General features: G+C 41.1%; 1 protein-coding gene and 1 long non-coding RNA gene across 2 annotated transcripts in view; one reads left to right on the top strand and one right to left on the bottom strand.

Moving 5' to 3' along the window:
* The first annotated feature begins 397 nt into the window (after window positions 1–397).
* Window positions 398–17255, top strand: part of LOC310754377 — a 351494-nt gene continuing 334636 nt past the window's right edge. Inside the window, exon 1 of the long non-coding RNA XR_014543778.1 lies at window positions 398–523. This is a non-coding gene — a long non-coding RNA (uncharacterized lncRNA). The remainder of the gene's footprint in view (window positions 524–17255) is intronic.
* LOC310754690 (tigger transposable element-derived protein 1-like) overlaps window positions 16218–17255 on the bottom strand; it is a gene marked incomplete at its 3' end in the record, with an annotated part of 60540 nt that continues 59502 nt past the window's right edge. Inside the window, exon 3 of the mRNA XM_083596767.1 lies at window positions 16218–16340. Coding sequence (XP_083452893.1) covers window positions 16218–16340 — 123 coding nt within the window. The remainder of the gene's footprint in view (window positions 16341–17255) is intronic.

A 17255-nucleotide genomic window follows, 5' to 3' on the forward strand; every position in this document is an offset into this window, starting at 1 on the left:
AGACAGGGTTCATATCCCCCACTTAGCCATTGTTATAACAAAGCAAAACAAGCTGCTCCTTTTGGACTATTTTGTTGCTGGGTAGTTTGGCCCATTTGTGTTATTGCTCCCAAAAAGAACTTTGGGTTTCTTGAGGAGGTGCTTCCCTCTAAAGGGCAAGCAGGGGTACCTGGACAGGCGGTGGGCTGCCTCAACTTTGTTATCTCATTGGAAACATTTATGTCTGGCCTAGCAGGTGATCCTAGGGCTTGGCCCACTTGGCCCTAGAATTTGATGGCCTCTGGCAGCGTTTCTGGCCTGAATAGCGTCCCCATGTGGTGCACAAAGCATTGGTTTCACCTGTTCCTCACATTGTTTAGGTTTTTCTTTTTGCAGACTATGACAGGGCCTTTGCAGATGCCTCCAGAGCTTGCCTCTCCTGCAGAGGATGACTTGCTGATGCCCCAGGTGCCTTCTTCCAGAAGGAAGCGTCTTCAGAGGCAGGAAAAAGCGGAGCGGGGATTATGCTTACACCTCCTTGCAGGTAAATCATCCCTGGGCTCTGATGATGATGATTCAGACATCACCTTGGACCTCTCCAGGGGTCAGGGTGAGGCTGTTCCGGGTCTTTAGGGATCATCCTGGATAGCTCAGCTGGTCAGCGTATGGTGCCGGTAATGCCTAGGTTGCAGGATTGGTCCCTGTATGGGACAGCTGCATGCTCCCTCATCACTCTACCCGGACACTGAGGTCCAGCGCCGAGGGCCTTTCTGGTGGTTCCTTCACTGTGAGAAGCCAAGTTACAGGGAACCAGGTGGAGGGCCTTCTTGGAAGTGGCACCCGCCCTGTGGTACACCCTCCCACCAGATGTCTACTACCAGACTTTTAGAAGACATCTAAGGCAGCCCTGTTTAGGGAAGCTTTTACTGTTTGATGCATTACTGTATATTAATATTTTGTTGGAAGCTGCCCAGAGTGGCTGGGGAAGCCCAGCCAGATGGGCGGGGTACAAATAGATGATGATGATGATGATGATGATGATGATGATGATGATTATATTGTGGGAGAGTGGACTAGATGATCCTCGGAGTCCCTTCCAACCCCACTATTCTATAAGTGGTAATTCACTATGATGGGAATGTTAGACGCAGGGCTGCCATCATCCCCTCAGCTCGCTAGGATCGCAGGGACGGGGACATGTGGACCACTTGCGCAGCTCCACGTTTCAAATGGAAATTCCCTGAGCAATAGAACCGGAAGCTGGTATGCAGGAAGCTGGCCCGGTGGCAGCTTTAGGGTTTCTGGCCAGTGTTGGCCCTGTAAATTTACACATCATGGTGGCAACACAGGGCAGGGCATCTTGCCCAAGCGGGGGCTGGCAAGCAATAACTCAATACCTCTCACCCATATTTCCATAAAAATATCTCCCTTGAAAGCCCGGCTAAAAGGTTATCTAGATGGGTCAGTAGCTTTGTGCTTGCGGGAAGGGTTTTTCCCAAGGTTTGGGATTCCTCTGGCTTTTCAGCCAGTGGCTCAGAATACAGCAACTCAAAAGCCAGTTAGAGAGCTACCTGTGGTAGCCAGAAAGAAGGTTAGGAAGCAGCTTACATGGGGACGTATGGTGGGATCCCCTTGATTCTCCTTCTAGTCCCGATTTTCATTTATCCCCATTGGGGATCGTCCCTAAGAAAGCCCCATATAATTCCATCTGATCCATATTTATCGCATCCCAAAGGCACCTCAGTGAATGATGCTATCCCTCTGGAATTGTTCCGTGAAATATGCATCTTTGGATCAGGCAGTTGAGCTTACCAACAAATTGGAGGAGGTGCCTTGTTGGCATTATGCGATATTGAATCGGCTGTTAGGCTGCTGCTGGTTCACCCTCAAGATTTTAAGTAGTTAGGCTTTAATTGGATGGTCCTTATATTGATAAGGCGATGTCAGTGGGTTGCTCAATAGGCTGTGCAGCACTTGAGTCCTTTAGCGCCTTTCTGGATTGAACATTGAGAGTCAAGACTCGTTTAACTGGGGGTATCGTTATGTGGATTATTTTACTGGCTGGTTCATGTGACACCAGCCTCTGCTTAGCTTACTAGATGCCCCTTTATTCCCTGAGGAGCTGGGTGTTCTGTTGGCAGTGGAGGACAGTGGGTCCTACTGCCCCTTTTAATGTATTTGGGGGCTAGCTGGATACCGTTGCTCAAACATCTGCTTGCCTGTGGAAAAGCTGTTTGCCTTGAAGGATGTTATTCTTGTAATACTTCCTCTGAAGCAAGTGTTGCTTTGTCAGATCCTATCATTCCTAGGTCAGTTAAATTTTGCATGCAGGGTGGTTGCTCCAGGCTGCCCCTTCCATTCCTGCTTGGCCAGGTGGTCTCATGGCCCGGGGTCCCTCCATCATCATGTACAGTGGCCTTGAGCCTGGCAGGGCAAGGCAATCACATGTAACCTAACTTTTCTCGAGTTTTCCCCATTGTAGTGTCAGCGCACATCTGGAATGAGGAGTTTAGGGACCGTCGGGTCTGTCTTGGTCTGATAACCAGGCAGTGTGAGAGTCCTGGCAAAACGGTCCTCATGCTCTGGCAGAGTCTTCGCACTGCTTAAGGTTTAATATTGCATTTCTGCTCGCTTTATTTCGGGATCATCTAATGTTTTTGCTGTCGCTCTATCCCGTTTTTTCAGTTGGAGAGCTTCAGATCCTGGGCTCTGGACGCCCAGCTATAGCCGGATTTTTCTGGAGCTCCTGTGGCACTTGTCAACAATTAATAATTATGAGGAGTAGTAGCTTACGTTTCCCCATCCGCTTTCAGGTCTTATGAGAAGGCCTGGACTGATTTCTTAAAATTTAGCTGGCAGTCCTCGGCCATTCAAAGGAATCTGCCCCCATCCTCTGAGCAGGACCTGCAGTAATTCGCCCACCTGCTGCAGATCGGGTGTAGTGTTAAAACTATCAGAATTCAGTCCGCTGCAATGTCTGCTAGAGTAAAGCTTTAATTTTTCAGAGACCCTTCTAAAAGTGTGTCGTGCGCAGGGTCTCGGAAGGTTGGAATAGGCTCCAACCTTCACAGGACAGCAGGCAGGAAGCCGGTCAATCTGACCTATGCAGTATCCGCTACAAGTTAAGACTTGTCGGCTGGTTCAAGATCAAGATGAGACTTATTTCAGTATTCCATTGTAATTTTGGTGTACTGAGGGTTGGGGAAATTGTGTTGGAGCCAGCACGGGGCTGAGAGTTTGGAGGCTTATTGCCTCAGGACTTTTCCTTATCTGCTTTGGAGCTTGTCATAAGTGTCTGGAGCTCTAAGTCAGACCTAGTGAGCAGGGTTGCCACCATCAGGCTTCCAGTCACAGGTGAGGTGGGCCCTTGCCCTGTTATTGGATACCGGAAATATTTGGCTTTTCGTTCCCCTGGGGGCTGGCTCGATCCTAGTGCACAGAAATGGGTTCCGGTTCAACAGGCATCTAGATACGATACACATTTTATAAAGCTCCAGGATGGCTGCTTAAGTTATCATAACTGTTAGCCACCACCGAAAACACTCTCCAACATTTCATGGGCAGCTGTTGATCACTGGGAAGAGATGATAAACAGTTTGCCTGCTTTTGTATATTGCAAGAAAGGTGTGTGCTGTTGTTGACACCACAGTGGTAGGCACAGCTCAACAACAAAGCTCACTTTTTCTCCTGGTAACAAATGATAACTGAATAGAACATCATCTATACTGTACTAGCATTTTGTTGTTGTTGTTTAGTTGTTTAGTCGTGTCCAACTCTTTGTGACCCCATGGACCAGAGCACGCCAGGTATGCCTATCTTCCACTGCCTCCTGCAGCTTGGTCAAACTCATGTTGGTAGCTTCGAGAACATTGTCCAACCATCTCATCCTCTGTCGTCCCCTTCTCCTTGTGCCATCAATCTTTCCCAACACCAGGGTCTTTTCCAGAGAGTCTTCTCTTCTCATGAGGTGGCCAAAGTATTGGAGCCTCAGCTTCAGGATCTGTCCTTCCAGTGAGCACTCAGGGCTGATTTCCTTAAGAATGGATAGGTTTGATCTTCTTGCAGTCCATGGGTCTCTCAAGAGTCTCTTCCAGAACCATAATTCAAAAGCATCAATTCTCCGGTGATCAGCCTTCTTTATGGTCCAGCTCTCACTTCCATACATCACTACTGGGAAAACCATAGCTTTAACTATAACTATATATTTGTTGGCAAGGTGATGTCTCTGCTTTTTAAGATGCTGCCTAGGTTTGTCATTGCTTTTCTCCCAAGAAGCAGGCGTCTTTTAATTTCGTGACTGTTGTCACCATCTGCAGTGATCATTGAGCCCAAGAAAGTAAAATCTCTCACTGCCTCCATTTCTTCCCCTTCTATTTGCCAAGAGGTGATGCAACTACTGGCCATGATCTTAGTTTTTTTAATGTTGAGCTTCAGACCATATTTTGCGCTCTCCTCTTTCACCCTCACTTTCTGCCATCAAGGTTGTGTATACTAGCATACCATGCACAAACTCATTAGAAGCTGACCTAAATCCATCTCTTTCTATTTCATTGTAACATGGGATGTTTTCTGATGTTTCTAATTAGCTCAGCAGAGAGGCCCACCTCACTTTCAGTAGGAAAAGTCAATTCACACTCACTCGTGCTGTGAGCTACAGAACAAGTAATTTTATCCAGCTAGAGGAAGAAGTCAGTGTTAATTATAAGCAAAGCTACTACTGTTTTAAACTTTCTTTGCTTTGGCAAATTGAGCAGAAACATTTTGCAGAGACAGTATTTAGATGGTCATATTCCCTACATTCCCAGTTGAGAACATTCTGCAAAGTGCTGTAATAAAAGGCAAATACTTTTTTTCCTAGGACACCCTGCTTCGGGTCAATGCAAAATGCAAACCAAGTGCTATATGTAACCTAAACTGGTCAGTTGTTTTGCAGTGAAAAGAACCAGCATAGGGAGAAGCAACATATAGGCTGTAGGTCTGTGGTAGAGCACATGCTTCACACGCAGAAGCTCCCAATGTCAATTCTTGGCATCTCCAATCAACCGGATCAAGTAGAAGATGATAGAAAAGACCCTTCTCTACTTGAGGCCCTAAATAGCTGTTGCCAGTAAAGGCAGGACAGATAATATGACCTAGTATAAGGCAACCTCCCATGTTCCTATCTTAGTGCTGCAACTAAAAATGTGGAAACAGGCCCATCATCAGCAGTCATGACTGCACATCCATCTGGGTTCTACACAATGGCAGCGTAACCACTGCTGAAATCATGAACAGATGTCATGGTGCTCATGTAGAGAATGTGGTCTATGTGGCTTCCTTTAATCTCCTTCCAGACCCACCAGGCAATATCAAAGATTTTGAGCCCTACCCGTGTTTCCTAAGGAGGTTTAACAAACTGAAGGACATCATCCTCTTTCTATGCTCCTCCCGATGGAAAAATGTATACGGGGACAGGTAAGTTTCCATAGGGTTTTTTTTTTTTGTATTAGTGGGACTGGGGATATTAACTATGTATGTGCGAATAGACTAGTTATTGTCTCACCTTTATTCTTGTAGACACACCCCTGCTTTAAGTTGTTTACATACTGTCTTCTATTGTATATTCTTTACTACAAAGGTATATCTTAATTATGCATTCTCAACATATTTTTAATTTTCCTTATTCTACTTGTTAATTCAGTGCAATTCTGTTACAATTGATTTTGACAGCTCGATGACTAAGCTCTTTAGCAACGAAACATCTGGTTACCGGAACGACGTCTGAGCATGGAACCACTGGTATATCACAAGTGGACTCTTTATTACTGTGTTTGCAATTGTTTAAGATAAAATCTATTTTGCAAAGGAAAGAAATGGGCACTGAGCCACTGATAAGTGACAAGTGAACTTTATTTACTGCATTCGCAATTGTTTAAGATAAAACCTATTTGGGAAAGATTTTTATGGACATTTATTGTTTGTTTACAGATAGTTGCCTTGGTGATATTATCTTGTGTCAATTACAACAGGATCTATAGCATATACTCTCTCACTCTCTGGACTACTATGTGGCAACCGTGAGGAGGAAGAGGAGTAACCACCATCATTGGATTTACTTAAGCCTCCTGTATCCTATACATTTAAAGTAGCATCATGCCATTTTAAAAAGTCATGGCCTCCCCCAAAGAACCCTGGGAACTCCAGCTTCACAGAGTGATTTAACGGTCCAGTCCTCTTCCCAGGAAACTCTGCCAATTGTAGCTCTGTGAGGGAAATCAGGGCCTGCTAACAGCTCTCAGCACTCTTAGCAAACTACAGTTCCCATCATTCCTTTTTGGGAGGGGGAGCCATGGCTGTTCAAAGCGGTATGATACTGCTTTAATTGCATAGTTCAGATTAAAGTTCTTTTTGTTTGTGTACCTTTTGGCTGAACTCCATAACAGATTGTTCAAATCAACACTTTCTATAATCAGAACACAAACTGGATGTTAAAGTTAGGTTTCATTTAAACAAACAGCTTCTTTGCAGCTAATTCCAGAGATACAGTCCAATGACAGTACAGTAAGCCAGTGATGGAGCACTGTATGGGATTTATTCCTATTGTATCACACTAGATATCTTGTTAACCATTGCCAAAGAGACACTAATTGGGCAAATAACAGTTGTTACTATCTTCCAGGATGATTAAAAAAAGTGTGAATATTGCTGGGAAAGGGTGCAGAGGGAGATATATACACATACTGTAGAAATTATATAAAATAGACAAACCACATCCAACTGTGCTAGTTTAGTTAACAGCTGCTTTGTTGGAGCATTAATGGTCCACAGTAAACTAACAAACCAGAAGTTAATTGCTGGCAATTATTGGTTTCTTGGGGAGCATAGTCTCAATAAATCTCAAATATGTTGGGCTGCAAAGTAACCCAACAGTTGTGTTAACATGAAACGTGGCAAGGGTATGGGTCATCTATCTAATAAGTTTGACTCTGGGGGCCACAATCCAATGGCCATTCTTAAACCTATTGAGATAATTGATTTCAGTGGATTTAAGCATGCCTAACTCTACACTGAAATCCCGAGGAAGTTCAGTTTTAATTGGAAAGCAAAATGTAAAAGACAAGGGATTAATTTAAGCTTCCACTTTGGGACAGAAGGAAGAAAAACATTATTCAAAGCTCCTGGTATAAGGAGAGTTCCATACTATGCAGTTGTATCTAATGTTAGTCATATACCCCTTCTGCACTATGCATTTAAAACACTATGATAGTACTTTAAACAATCATGGCTCCTCCCCAAAGTATGTGTATAAAAGTATGTAGCCTGACCTGTTTCAGAAGTGGAGACTTCACTGTTCCTCAATCATTTATTCTCATTGAAAGAAGTGTACAAACATTTTAAAAGCAACTTGGTTTTTTTTGCAAAACCTTTAATATTTCCCATGGAGGAAAGATCTCAAAAATGAACAGATAAAGGTTACTGCAGGGGTTATGAAGTTTAGGTATAGAGGCCAAATGCAGCAATGTAGACCTCTCTTGCTTTTGGGATTTGCCCCAGGCCGTACGTCTATCACTAGCCTTGTTTCATACCCACAGTTGTTTCTGCTTTGCTGGGCTGTGTGCAGATGGGATTAAACTCCTAATAACTTATGAACAAGTAACTAAAGCTGCCTCTACACAACTGGAAAATAAAATATAAATATTGAAATGACTGGGACTGCAAGCAAATGAAGACAAACAACTGAGATAAGGAGGCAGTGGAGAGGAAGACACATAACTCAAAGAAGGAGATGGCAACAAATGGGGGGCGGGGATGGAAGAAAAACAAGATGAAAAAGACACCTGCAAAAAAACCCCAGCACAAACAACACAGAGATGGCTTCTTCTCTGCCTGAGGTCCCACTAAAACTACTAACTGTTAAGTTTGACCAAGAGCTATGAGCTCTGTAACCAAAACAGGCAAGAATAGGGCAATTATTATCTTTTTTTCTTTTTTGCAGTATAACCATGTAAAACAATTTCTGCTTCTGGGGAGAGCGAGTTAATATTTATGTCCCCCAGTTTCACCTTAGCTCATGAATATTTTGGTCATGAAGAAAGAGACAGATTAGTCTGCTCTCAACCAAAGGTGTAGGGATTATTCTGATGGGAAGACTGGTGGGGGGATTAGGGAGTGGGAAGTTTGAATGTTGAAGTTACTCCCTTTTGGAATTCTGATCATCTTTATTTTGTGCTTCTGGAATACGATGATAACACTGAAATTACTCTGATGCATAATAGATCTGTTGCCTGGTATGTGGTGCATAATTTTAAATTAACCTTATAATGTCACACTTAACTGCAACAACTTGGAATGTAAATGGAATGTAAATGGCCTGGGCACACCAATCAGAAGAAGAAAGGTATCTGCTTTAAAGCAGGATAACCTAAACCTTGTGGGGTGTCCCCCCCCCAAAGATACACTTTAAAAAGAAAGAAAGAAACACAACACCGGTACAAAATCCATCCTCCCAAGTGGATGTGAAGATTGGTACAGCTCACAAGGTAGGGGATGAACAATCTGGATTTTTCCAAAATTTGATTTTCAATTGAAATTTGATTTTCAACTGAAATAAATACTAAGTGACCCTAATGGAAGATTTATCTTCCTTGGGTAGATAACTCATGGCTGACACAACACACACAACAAAAACGATTTCTGGATTAAACTTTTACATTACTGCATTCATTTAAACAAGGTGAAGTGGTTAAAAGTGGTGACTTAAATCTTGTGCTTAGTGATTATTTTTATAAAGGCAGAAAATCTCACCTATCACAAAACCTATGAAAACCTTATTTTAAAACATTCCTCTACATCATATTACATCAACACAATTACTTCAATGCTTGGTGCAAAGCCAATGCAGACCTAAGATACAATACACATATGTCAGCAATATAGAAAAATTATGCCAAATTGGATTATTTATTAATCACAGAAGGCTTTATCTCTCATGTTCACAACTCTGAGATTGGTCTTCTTAACATCTCAGACCATGCCCCTGTTATCACCAGAATTCTATGGGGAGTAGACAAATCTAAACCTTTCTATTGGAAAACAGACCCCTGTTTTATTTTATTACCACAAAGAAACTTCTTAAAGAAATTCAGGATTATTATTTTTAAGATTAATGATATAGGAGAACAATTTGGAACTCCTTTGTGGTTTGGGACACATTTAAAGCTGTACTCTGTGGCATACTTATAAGTGAAAGAAGCAGAAGTAAAAAAAGAGAACCGAAAGGCAAACACCACTTATTCAGGTAATACAAGATCTTGAAACTAGACATAAACACACACAACTCCAGAAAAAGAGCAGAACTTAGATCTCTAGAAATTTCACAGATACTTAATACATTTCAGAAGATAAAGCAATATTATTATGAATTAAACGCCAAAAATTCTGCCCTCCTAGCAAGACAAGCAAGTCAAGTACCCTCCCCCCCCCCAATAAAACACGAAGGGGTGCCAGAGTAAGGTTACCAGATTTTTTTCAATGAATCCGGGACATGTTTCAACTTCAGTTGAATTCAGTGGATTTTGTCAGGGGACTGATTTGTAAATCCGGGGACTGTCCCTGGGAAACAGGGACACTTGGTAACCTTATGTCAGAGGAGATGGTGGAAGAGGGGCCAACAGGACACTTACTTGTTCCGAGTCTTACAAATAAGCATACCTATGTTAATTTGGATAGATAGATGGTAGATAATAGATAGGTAGATGAGACAGACAAAGAGAGAGAGATTCATGAAAACAAGAGCCTCATAAAACCCTCTATAAGGTCAAGAAGGAAGGAGGTATAGCAATACCTAATCTAAAATGGTATGAAGATTCCACACACTTACACAATATCCTTTTATTTCACAAGGCTCAGACTAGGTCCCATGATAAAAATAGAGGATGATAGAGGTCAAGACTTCGTGCATTCACTCCCTTATCAGAAAATGGACAACAAAACACTAGAAGACATTATTAACCCCTTTCTAAAATCAGATATGATCCTATGGAGGTAATGGAGAATGAAACTTTTACCTTTTGATTCCCCTTTAGTCCCAGTTACTCAACGCTCTTCCTTTCGCATAGCAGCCAAATCAAGCTCATTTACCAGGTGGGAAACAATTGGATTATTTAAACTCAGAGTAAAAAGCCCCTTACAGCCCCAGAAATAAATTCTATATTGGGAGATGTGGCTGGTTAGAGATACATCAGATTTTACCTTTACTAAATCAGCCAAATTTAAGGACTCAAGAATTACGTAGCTTAAATAGTTTTGAGCAACTACTCAACTCAACCAACCCACTGAGAATGGGAATCATCTCTCAAGTATATAAAATTCTTACACAATGCTTCCTCTTGCTTCATTAAGACTAAAATGGGGAAAAGATTTTAGAGAAGAATTAGAGAAACAACTCTGGGAACAAATTTGGAGTAACCTACCATTTGGATCCATCTCAATTAGAATTTGAGAAACTGCTTTAAAAATAGCACATCACTGGTACATGTACCCAGCCAGATTATATAGAATTAATCATAACACATCCAACATTTGCTAGCGGGAATGCAATTTACTGGGCACTCTAGTACACATGTGGTGGTTGTGCCCCAAAATTATTCCCTCTTGGGAAAATGTTTTTCAAACCATTAATCAAATGATGGGGCAATAGCTACAACTAGACCCCAAAATAGCGCTACTATATTTCATTCCTCATATTAATAACATAACCAGTAAAGACCTCATCCTCCAGTTATTAACTGCAGCTAGATTAGTGATGGCAAAAATTGGAAACCTTTAAGTGCAAATCTTTTTGAAGCCTGAATTTCATAAGTATGGGACATTGTGCTTATGAACAAATTAACCATTGCAAAAAAGGAATATTGATTGGGATGGGTGGTAAGACACATCTTTTATACAATGTGCTGTCCTTTTATTGACATTGTTAAGACAAACATGGTTTTCAATTTCCATCGACTCATGGAACCTTATGGAGAGACACTTTCATTAGATTGCTTTTCTTGGAACGTCTAAAACATCAGCCACTATTTTTCTTTCTGTACAACTACTAAGCTTTCTTTTCTTTGTATAGGTATGTTTTGTTACTTTAAATTAAAAATGAATTAAAAACACACACAGAGAGAGACACATGTCACCTTGGCAATGTAACATTCTCCGATGCAAATAACCTAATTTTACAGAAAGGATTTAGCTATCATCAAAGAGTTAGGCTTCATATATTAGATATCCAACAGAATCATATTCATAGCAAGCCCACTGAAATTAATGGACTTCAATTACTTAAGTCCACTTATTTCAATGGGTTTGCTTTGAGTACGATTAACATTTGACATCATCCACACTGTTATACAAACTGTGCAGAGTGATGGAAGTGATAAATATTTTAAAACTAAAATCTTTCTATTTTACTTAGCATCTCAAATATTTTAGAATGCCACCCCCAGCAATCCCGCCCCCCAAGAAATCAAGTAGGTAATGTTAAACAAAGTGGTCTCAGAATCTGGTGGTATTCACAAGGCCAAAGAGAAATCTGTTGCAAACAAAATGATTTTTCATAAAACAGAAGGAGTGGCCTGGTGTTATATTTTTGAAATACAGTATACCCACAATTTATGTGGGGGTTACATTCCGAGAATTGCATCTAAAGCCAAAATCGCATATAGTCAAACATATTGGGTGTAATAGTGGGTGAAATTGCCAAAGTCTTTTCCTCCGGATGGACATCCCCTTTCTGTCCCTTTCCTTTCCTTTCCTTTCTTTTTTATGCGAAGTGCATAAAACTGATTGTGCACAAGTTAAATGTATATAAATTGTGGACTTTGTATGCGTGTGAACACACACACACACATCCATACATAAGCAAAATCTACATCCTAATTTTTTTATTTAAACCTTGAAATTTAACAATATCGTCTGCCTGGCTGAAACATGCTCACTTGAATATTATTACCAAGTTTGAATAAGGGATCATCATAAATATGGTCTGCATTCAGCATTAGTCATACTCAAAAGTAAACTCATCACAATTAATACACATTACCAAATTAGGTTGATTAATTTCAGTGGGTATAATAGAGTTAGATACAACCCTAAGTATCTATGCTTTTGTTGAGAATATTTAACACCCATTAGTTTCTAACACATCATTCTCTGCTTCCCCATTCATTTATGCTTCAAAAATGACAAACAATGCCCTTATTCAGATGAACCCTGCATTACAAAAAAAGCAAAATGAATAATATTCAGTCTTTTTTCCCCCCACTCAGAACAAACGCAATGTCAGAGAAGAACCTCAGGACAAGAAAAGGAAAAACAAACAAGGCAACTGATTATATTCATCTCTATATTCCGGGGGGGGGGGGGCAGGGAGGAAATGAAGACAACAATTTCTGAAACACTCAGTAACTCCCTTGTATATATCTTTGTAAACATCCTGTTTGCAGTTTCCTCATCACTGCAGCAACTGCAACCTGAGCAAAACTGGATCATTTCAAACTCTCTCAATTAAGCAGTAAGAAGAGCAACTTGCAATGGAAGGCAGAAGTGCCCCAGAAAAAAAGTTTATGAAAAGTCGCGATGAAATATTCATGCATGCCTATGAAAATATAATAGTACATTAACTCTCGCCATCATTTTGAATACACCAGAGCACATTCTCTTCCTTTGCAGCACACAATCAATTTATGATAATAAGTTTGGGGAAAGTAACAATGCAGCCGCTAAATATACATAGCAGCTGTTTCTGCCTGAAAATGCTTCATTTTTACGGTTTATGACATGGGCTGGTTTATGATAAGGGAACAGCTGCAAGTTACACCAGCTGCATCTTCACGCTAAATGCGTGCCTCTTAACAGTCAGGTGAGAGAAAGGAGACCTTTTCTGTACTTTCAAAAATCACTCAGGGGTAACACCTTTCTAAGGAATGCCATGAAGGTCATTGGCAACTCAGTCTCCCTCAAGGTCTTTCTTGTTTTTTTTGTTTCCATTCAGGAAAAGAATGGCACGAGGTCTCCAAAAAGTCAGCAACAGCCACTGCAACAGAAACAAGTGGTACCCGACAGAGAGGTATTGAGAGAGGATGTTTGAAAAGGGCTTCCTACCTGAGACAAGTTGCTACTTCCCCTCATTCCTGGACCCCTAGATGTTGCCTCTTCTCCATAATAGCAGAGATACCATATATTTCTTTAGAAAGAAGTGGGAGGGGGTGAGGGAATACTATTGGTTGCTGCCTCCTCCTTTCAAAGGTTACTTCAAATGCCTCTCTCTTCCCCCCTATTTATTTCCTCTGCCTCCCAGAAGAGGCGTTTAGAAGGAGAGTAACCAAAGTGTTTATCCTGGCTTGCTTGTGCAATAACTGCTTGCTCCCTGCAGTATAGCCGGCATGATGTGCTGTGCATACCAAATGCAGTTTGCATTAGGCAAAGCTTAGCAGTTTGTCAGTCCCCACCTTCTGTATGTATCAGAAATGCAGACTAGCTTATTGGAGCGATGGAACAACACAGCGGCACAGACTCAAGGAGACAGACGACAGCTCTGACTTCCACAGAACTGCCTTGGTAACGTGGAAAGACAGGTTCAGTGGGGAAATCCTAGGCTATATTTCATCACATGCAGCCCCTGCAGAACACACACACCCCACAGCAACCTGGCTTGTAATTATATAGACATATGAAAACACAATCAACACCAGCGGAGTACAATGTTCCATGTTTCTCTAGATGCACACAGTGGATGACAATCGGAGCCAGAGGTAATGAAATGCTGCCAGTTTTGAAATGCATTTTGCTTGCTTCCATCTCTCAAAGCAAGTAGGAAGACAAATAAAAAGGAGACACCTCCCCCAAGGAAGAAGCTTAAAATGTTAACAACATAATTACATTTTATATACATGAAGGACTACAAAGTTGTGAAAAGGCATTCTCAATTTGCTGAGCCTGTGTGAAAGATAATCTCAAGCCATGCAGCTGATTCAGAAATAGGGTTGGGGGGAGAAATTTGATTAAACTCCAATTTAAAGGCATACCTACCAAATGCACATTTCTTGAAACCATATGTGAACAGAAATGAACTCATATTTCAAAAATTGCACTCCTCCAAATTTTGCCATGCACTTCTGCAAAATTATGTCTACAAAAATGTATATGTGCTATGTTAAAGTGTGCACATAAATGCACATATTAGTGAGATTAACATTAAATATTCATTATACTGGGGAAACCGCTTTGCAAAAAATAATGCATTAGACAGAATTGCATACAAAATGTGGTTATTAGGAGAAATCTGCACAAAAATGCTGACAAGTATTTATAAGGATTTTTTTAAATTAAAAGAAAACCACTCAAACACATGGCTGCAGAAATGTGGGTAATTGTATTTAAGGTTAGAAAAAAATGGGAAATTGAGAGAAAACAATATTGACATATCTGTCCATCCATATTCAGAAATAGTACTGCAACCCTGGGAAGTGGTGATAGCATTAGAGAGATGATAATACCCTCAGCCTCCTCCCTCCCAAATAGAATTGAATTCTTTGTCACCAAGAATTCTGAGAGACAACATTAATCTTTTTGGAGGGAGGGTGCGTTTTCTGTAATGATGGGGATGGCAACATCTTTTCTAAAAAAAGTTCTTCACCCCCCCCACACACACATAGAACCATAGTACTGTAGAGTTGGATGGAATCTCAGGAGTCATATAATCCAACCCCAGCAATGTAAGAACCACAGCTAATGAATCCCTGACAGATAGCCACCCAACCTCTCTTTAGAAACCTCCATTGAATGGGAGGCCACCACCTTCTGAGGTAGTCAGTTCCACTGTCAAACAGATCTTACCATCAGAAAGTTATTCCCAATGTTTAGTTGGAATCTCCTTTCTTGCACTTAAATCAGGTCCCACCCTCTGGAGCAGCAGAGAACAAGCTTCCTCCATGTGACAGCCCTTCAGATATTTTAAGATGGCTATCATATTGCCTCTCATTCTTCTCCAAACTAAACATTGCCAGCTCCCTCAAGCCTCATAAGGCTTGGTTTCCAGACCACTGATCATCTTGGTCACCCTTCTCTGTGCACATTCCAGCTTGTTCCAGTTTGTTGATTGCCTTCTTAAATTGTAGTGCCCAGAACTGGGCACAGTATTCCAGGTGTGGTCTGACCAAGGCAGAATAGAGTAGCACTATTACTTCCCTTGATCTGGACACCATATTTCTGTTGATGCAGTATCTGAAGAAGTGTGCATGCACAAGAAAGCTTATACCCAGAACAAACTTAGTTGGTCTCTAAGGTGCCACTGGACTGGTTATTTATTTATTTAATTAATTCTTACTGCGTCAGACCAACACGGCTACCTACTTGAATCTAGAACTGCATTAGCTTTTTTAGCTGCTGCTGACTCATGTTAAGCCTGCGGTCTACTGAGACCCCTAGATGTATTGTCAAGCCAGGTCTCCCTCATCCTATATTTGTGCATCTGATTATTTTTGCCTAAGTGTTGAACCTTTCATTTGTCCCTATTGTAATTCATCTATTGAAATCCATTTAGAAAAATCTTGAGCAACACCAGGCCCGTGGGGCACCCCACTTATCACTGCTTTCCAGGATGATGAGGAACCATTAGTGAGCACTCTTTGGGTTTGGAAAGTCAACCAGCTACAACCCCCCCTAACAGTAACATAGTCTAGCCCACATTTTACCAGCTTCTCTACAAGAATATCATAGTGTGGGGAGGTACTTTGTAGAAAGCTTTTATGAAATCTGTATGTTACATCCACAGAACTCCCCTGATTCACCAAGCTTGTAACTCCATAAAAAAAAAAGATTAATCTGGCATGACATGTTTTTTAAAAACCCGTGCTGTCTCTTAGTAATTACAGATTGATTGTTTAATTATCTGTTCTAGGACCTTTCCTGGTAACGATGACTGATCAGTAGTTGCATGGATCCCCCCCTTTTTTTAGAAGATGCAGATAACATTTGCTCACTTCCAATCCACAGGGATGTAACCTGTTCTCCAGGAATTCTCAAAGACCGAAGCTCTGATCTTACATATGCAAGTTCCTTTAGTCCCCTTGGATGAAGTTCATCGGACCTTGAAGATCTGAATTAATCTGAAGAAGCTAGGTGTTCCATTACCACTTCTTTTCCTATCTTCGGCTGCAGCTCCCTCCTTGTATCATTTATTCTGTTATCACAAGGTTGGGCATTGTTTCCTTTCAGGTGAAGACAGAGGCAATGTAGATGATGAGCAGTTCCATCTTCTCTTTGTCACCCAGTAGCATTTCTCTGTCTTCTCCATGCAGAGAACCTACTGTACTACTTCCTTGTTCTTCCTCTTTCTTTGAACATAACAAAAACCCCTTATGATTATTTTAACCTCTCTTTAATTATTTTAACCTCTCTTAGTCCTATTCTTCTTTCCTTTCCCCTAAAATTATTTTAACAATGAACTGTGATATCCACCATCAGTTAATGCAAACTCATTGAAAGCCTATTTCATGACATTTTCTCACAAGTACAAATGGAGGGGGGGGGGAGAGAATGCTACCAAGAAAGGATGTCTGAAGCTATTATTAATACAACCAATTGTTCTAGAAGATGGGTTTGCAGGGAAGCAAAATTAATATTTGTTAGACAAAATGAAATTTAAAAAATTGCTGCCCATAGAGCTTACACATTAACATCAAAAATGATTGCTGTATGTATGTTATGCAAACATTCCCTTTGCATTTTCAGTCACAGCCAAAATATAGATAGATATAGAAAGACAGATGGAGATATAGACATAGATAATGACTTACATACATTTCCCTGACAATTTAATGGGGCAGTGGATTCCTTGTCCTTCCTGGAAGGACTCAGCTGAAAATCCAGTGAATTCAAATGCAGACATGGGATGAGCCATCCTATACTGATATTACACTGGTCAAGATAGAAGCCGTTGCTCAGCTCATGAGGAGAGCAAAGGTAAACAGAATCTAAAACCACAAGAATGCCACTGCTGGGTGGAGAGTCCTGTAAGACTTGTTCTCTTCTGGGCTGGATTTTTTCCACCTGACCTGGGAGGGTGGTGCCCTGTGATTCCAGATACAAATGCTGAGGCTGTTGAACAGACTCTTGGCTTGGGGTCAACAGCCTCAGCATTTGTATCTGAGCATGGTTTTAACCATGGAAAGGTGGCATGCAAATAAAATGATGATGATGAAGAAGATGCTCAAGACAATAAGAAGGGCTGGATTTTTCTGAAATTGTCA

This window comes from Podarcis filfolensis (genome assembly GCF_964270895.1).
Source record: "Podarcis filfolensis genome assembly, chromosome: Z".
In the NCBI taxonomy this organism is placed as follows: domain Eukaryota; kingdom Metazoa; phylum Chordata; class Lepidosauria; order Squamata; family Lacertidae; genus Podarcis; species Podarcis filfolensis.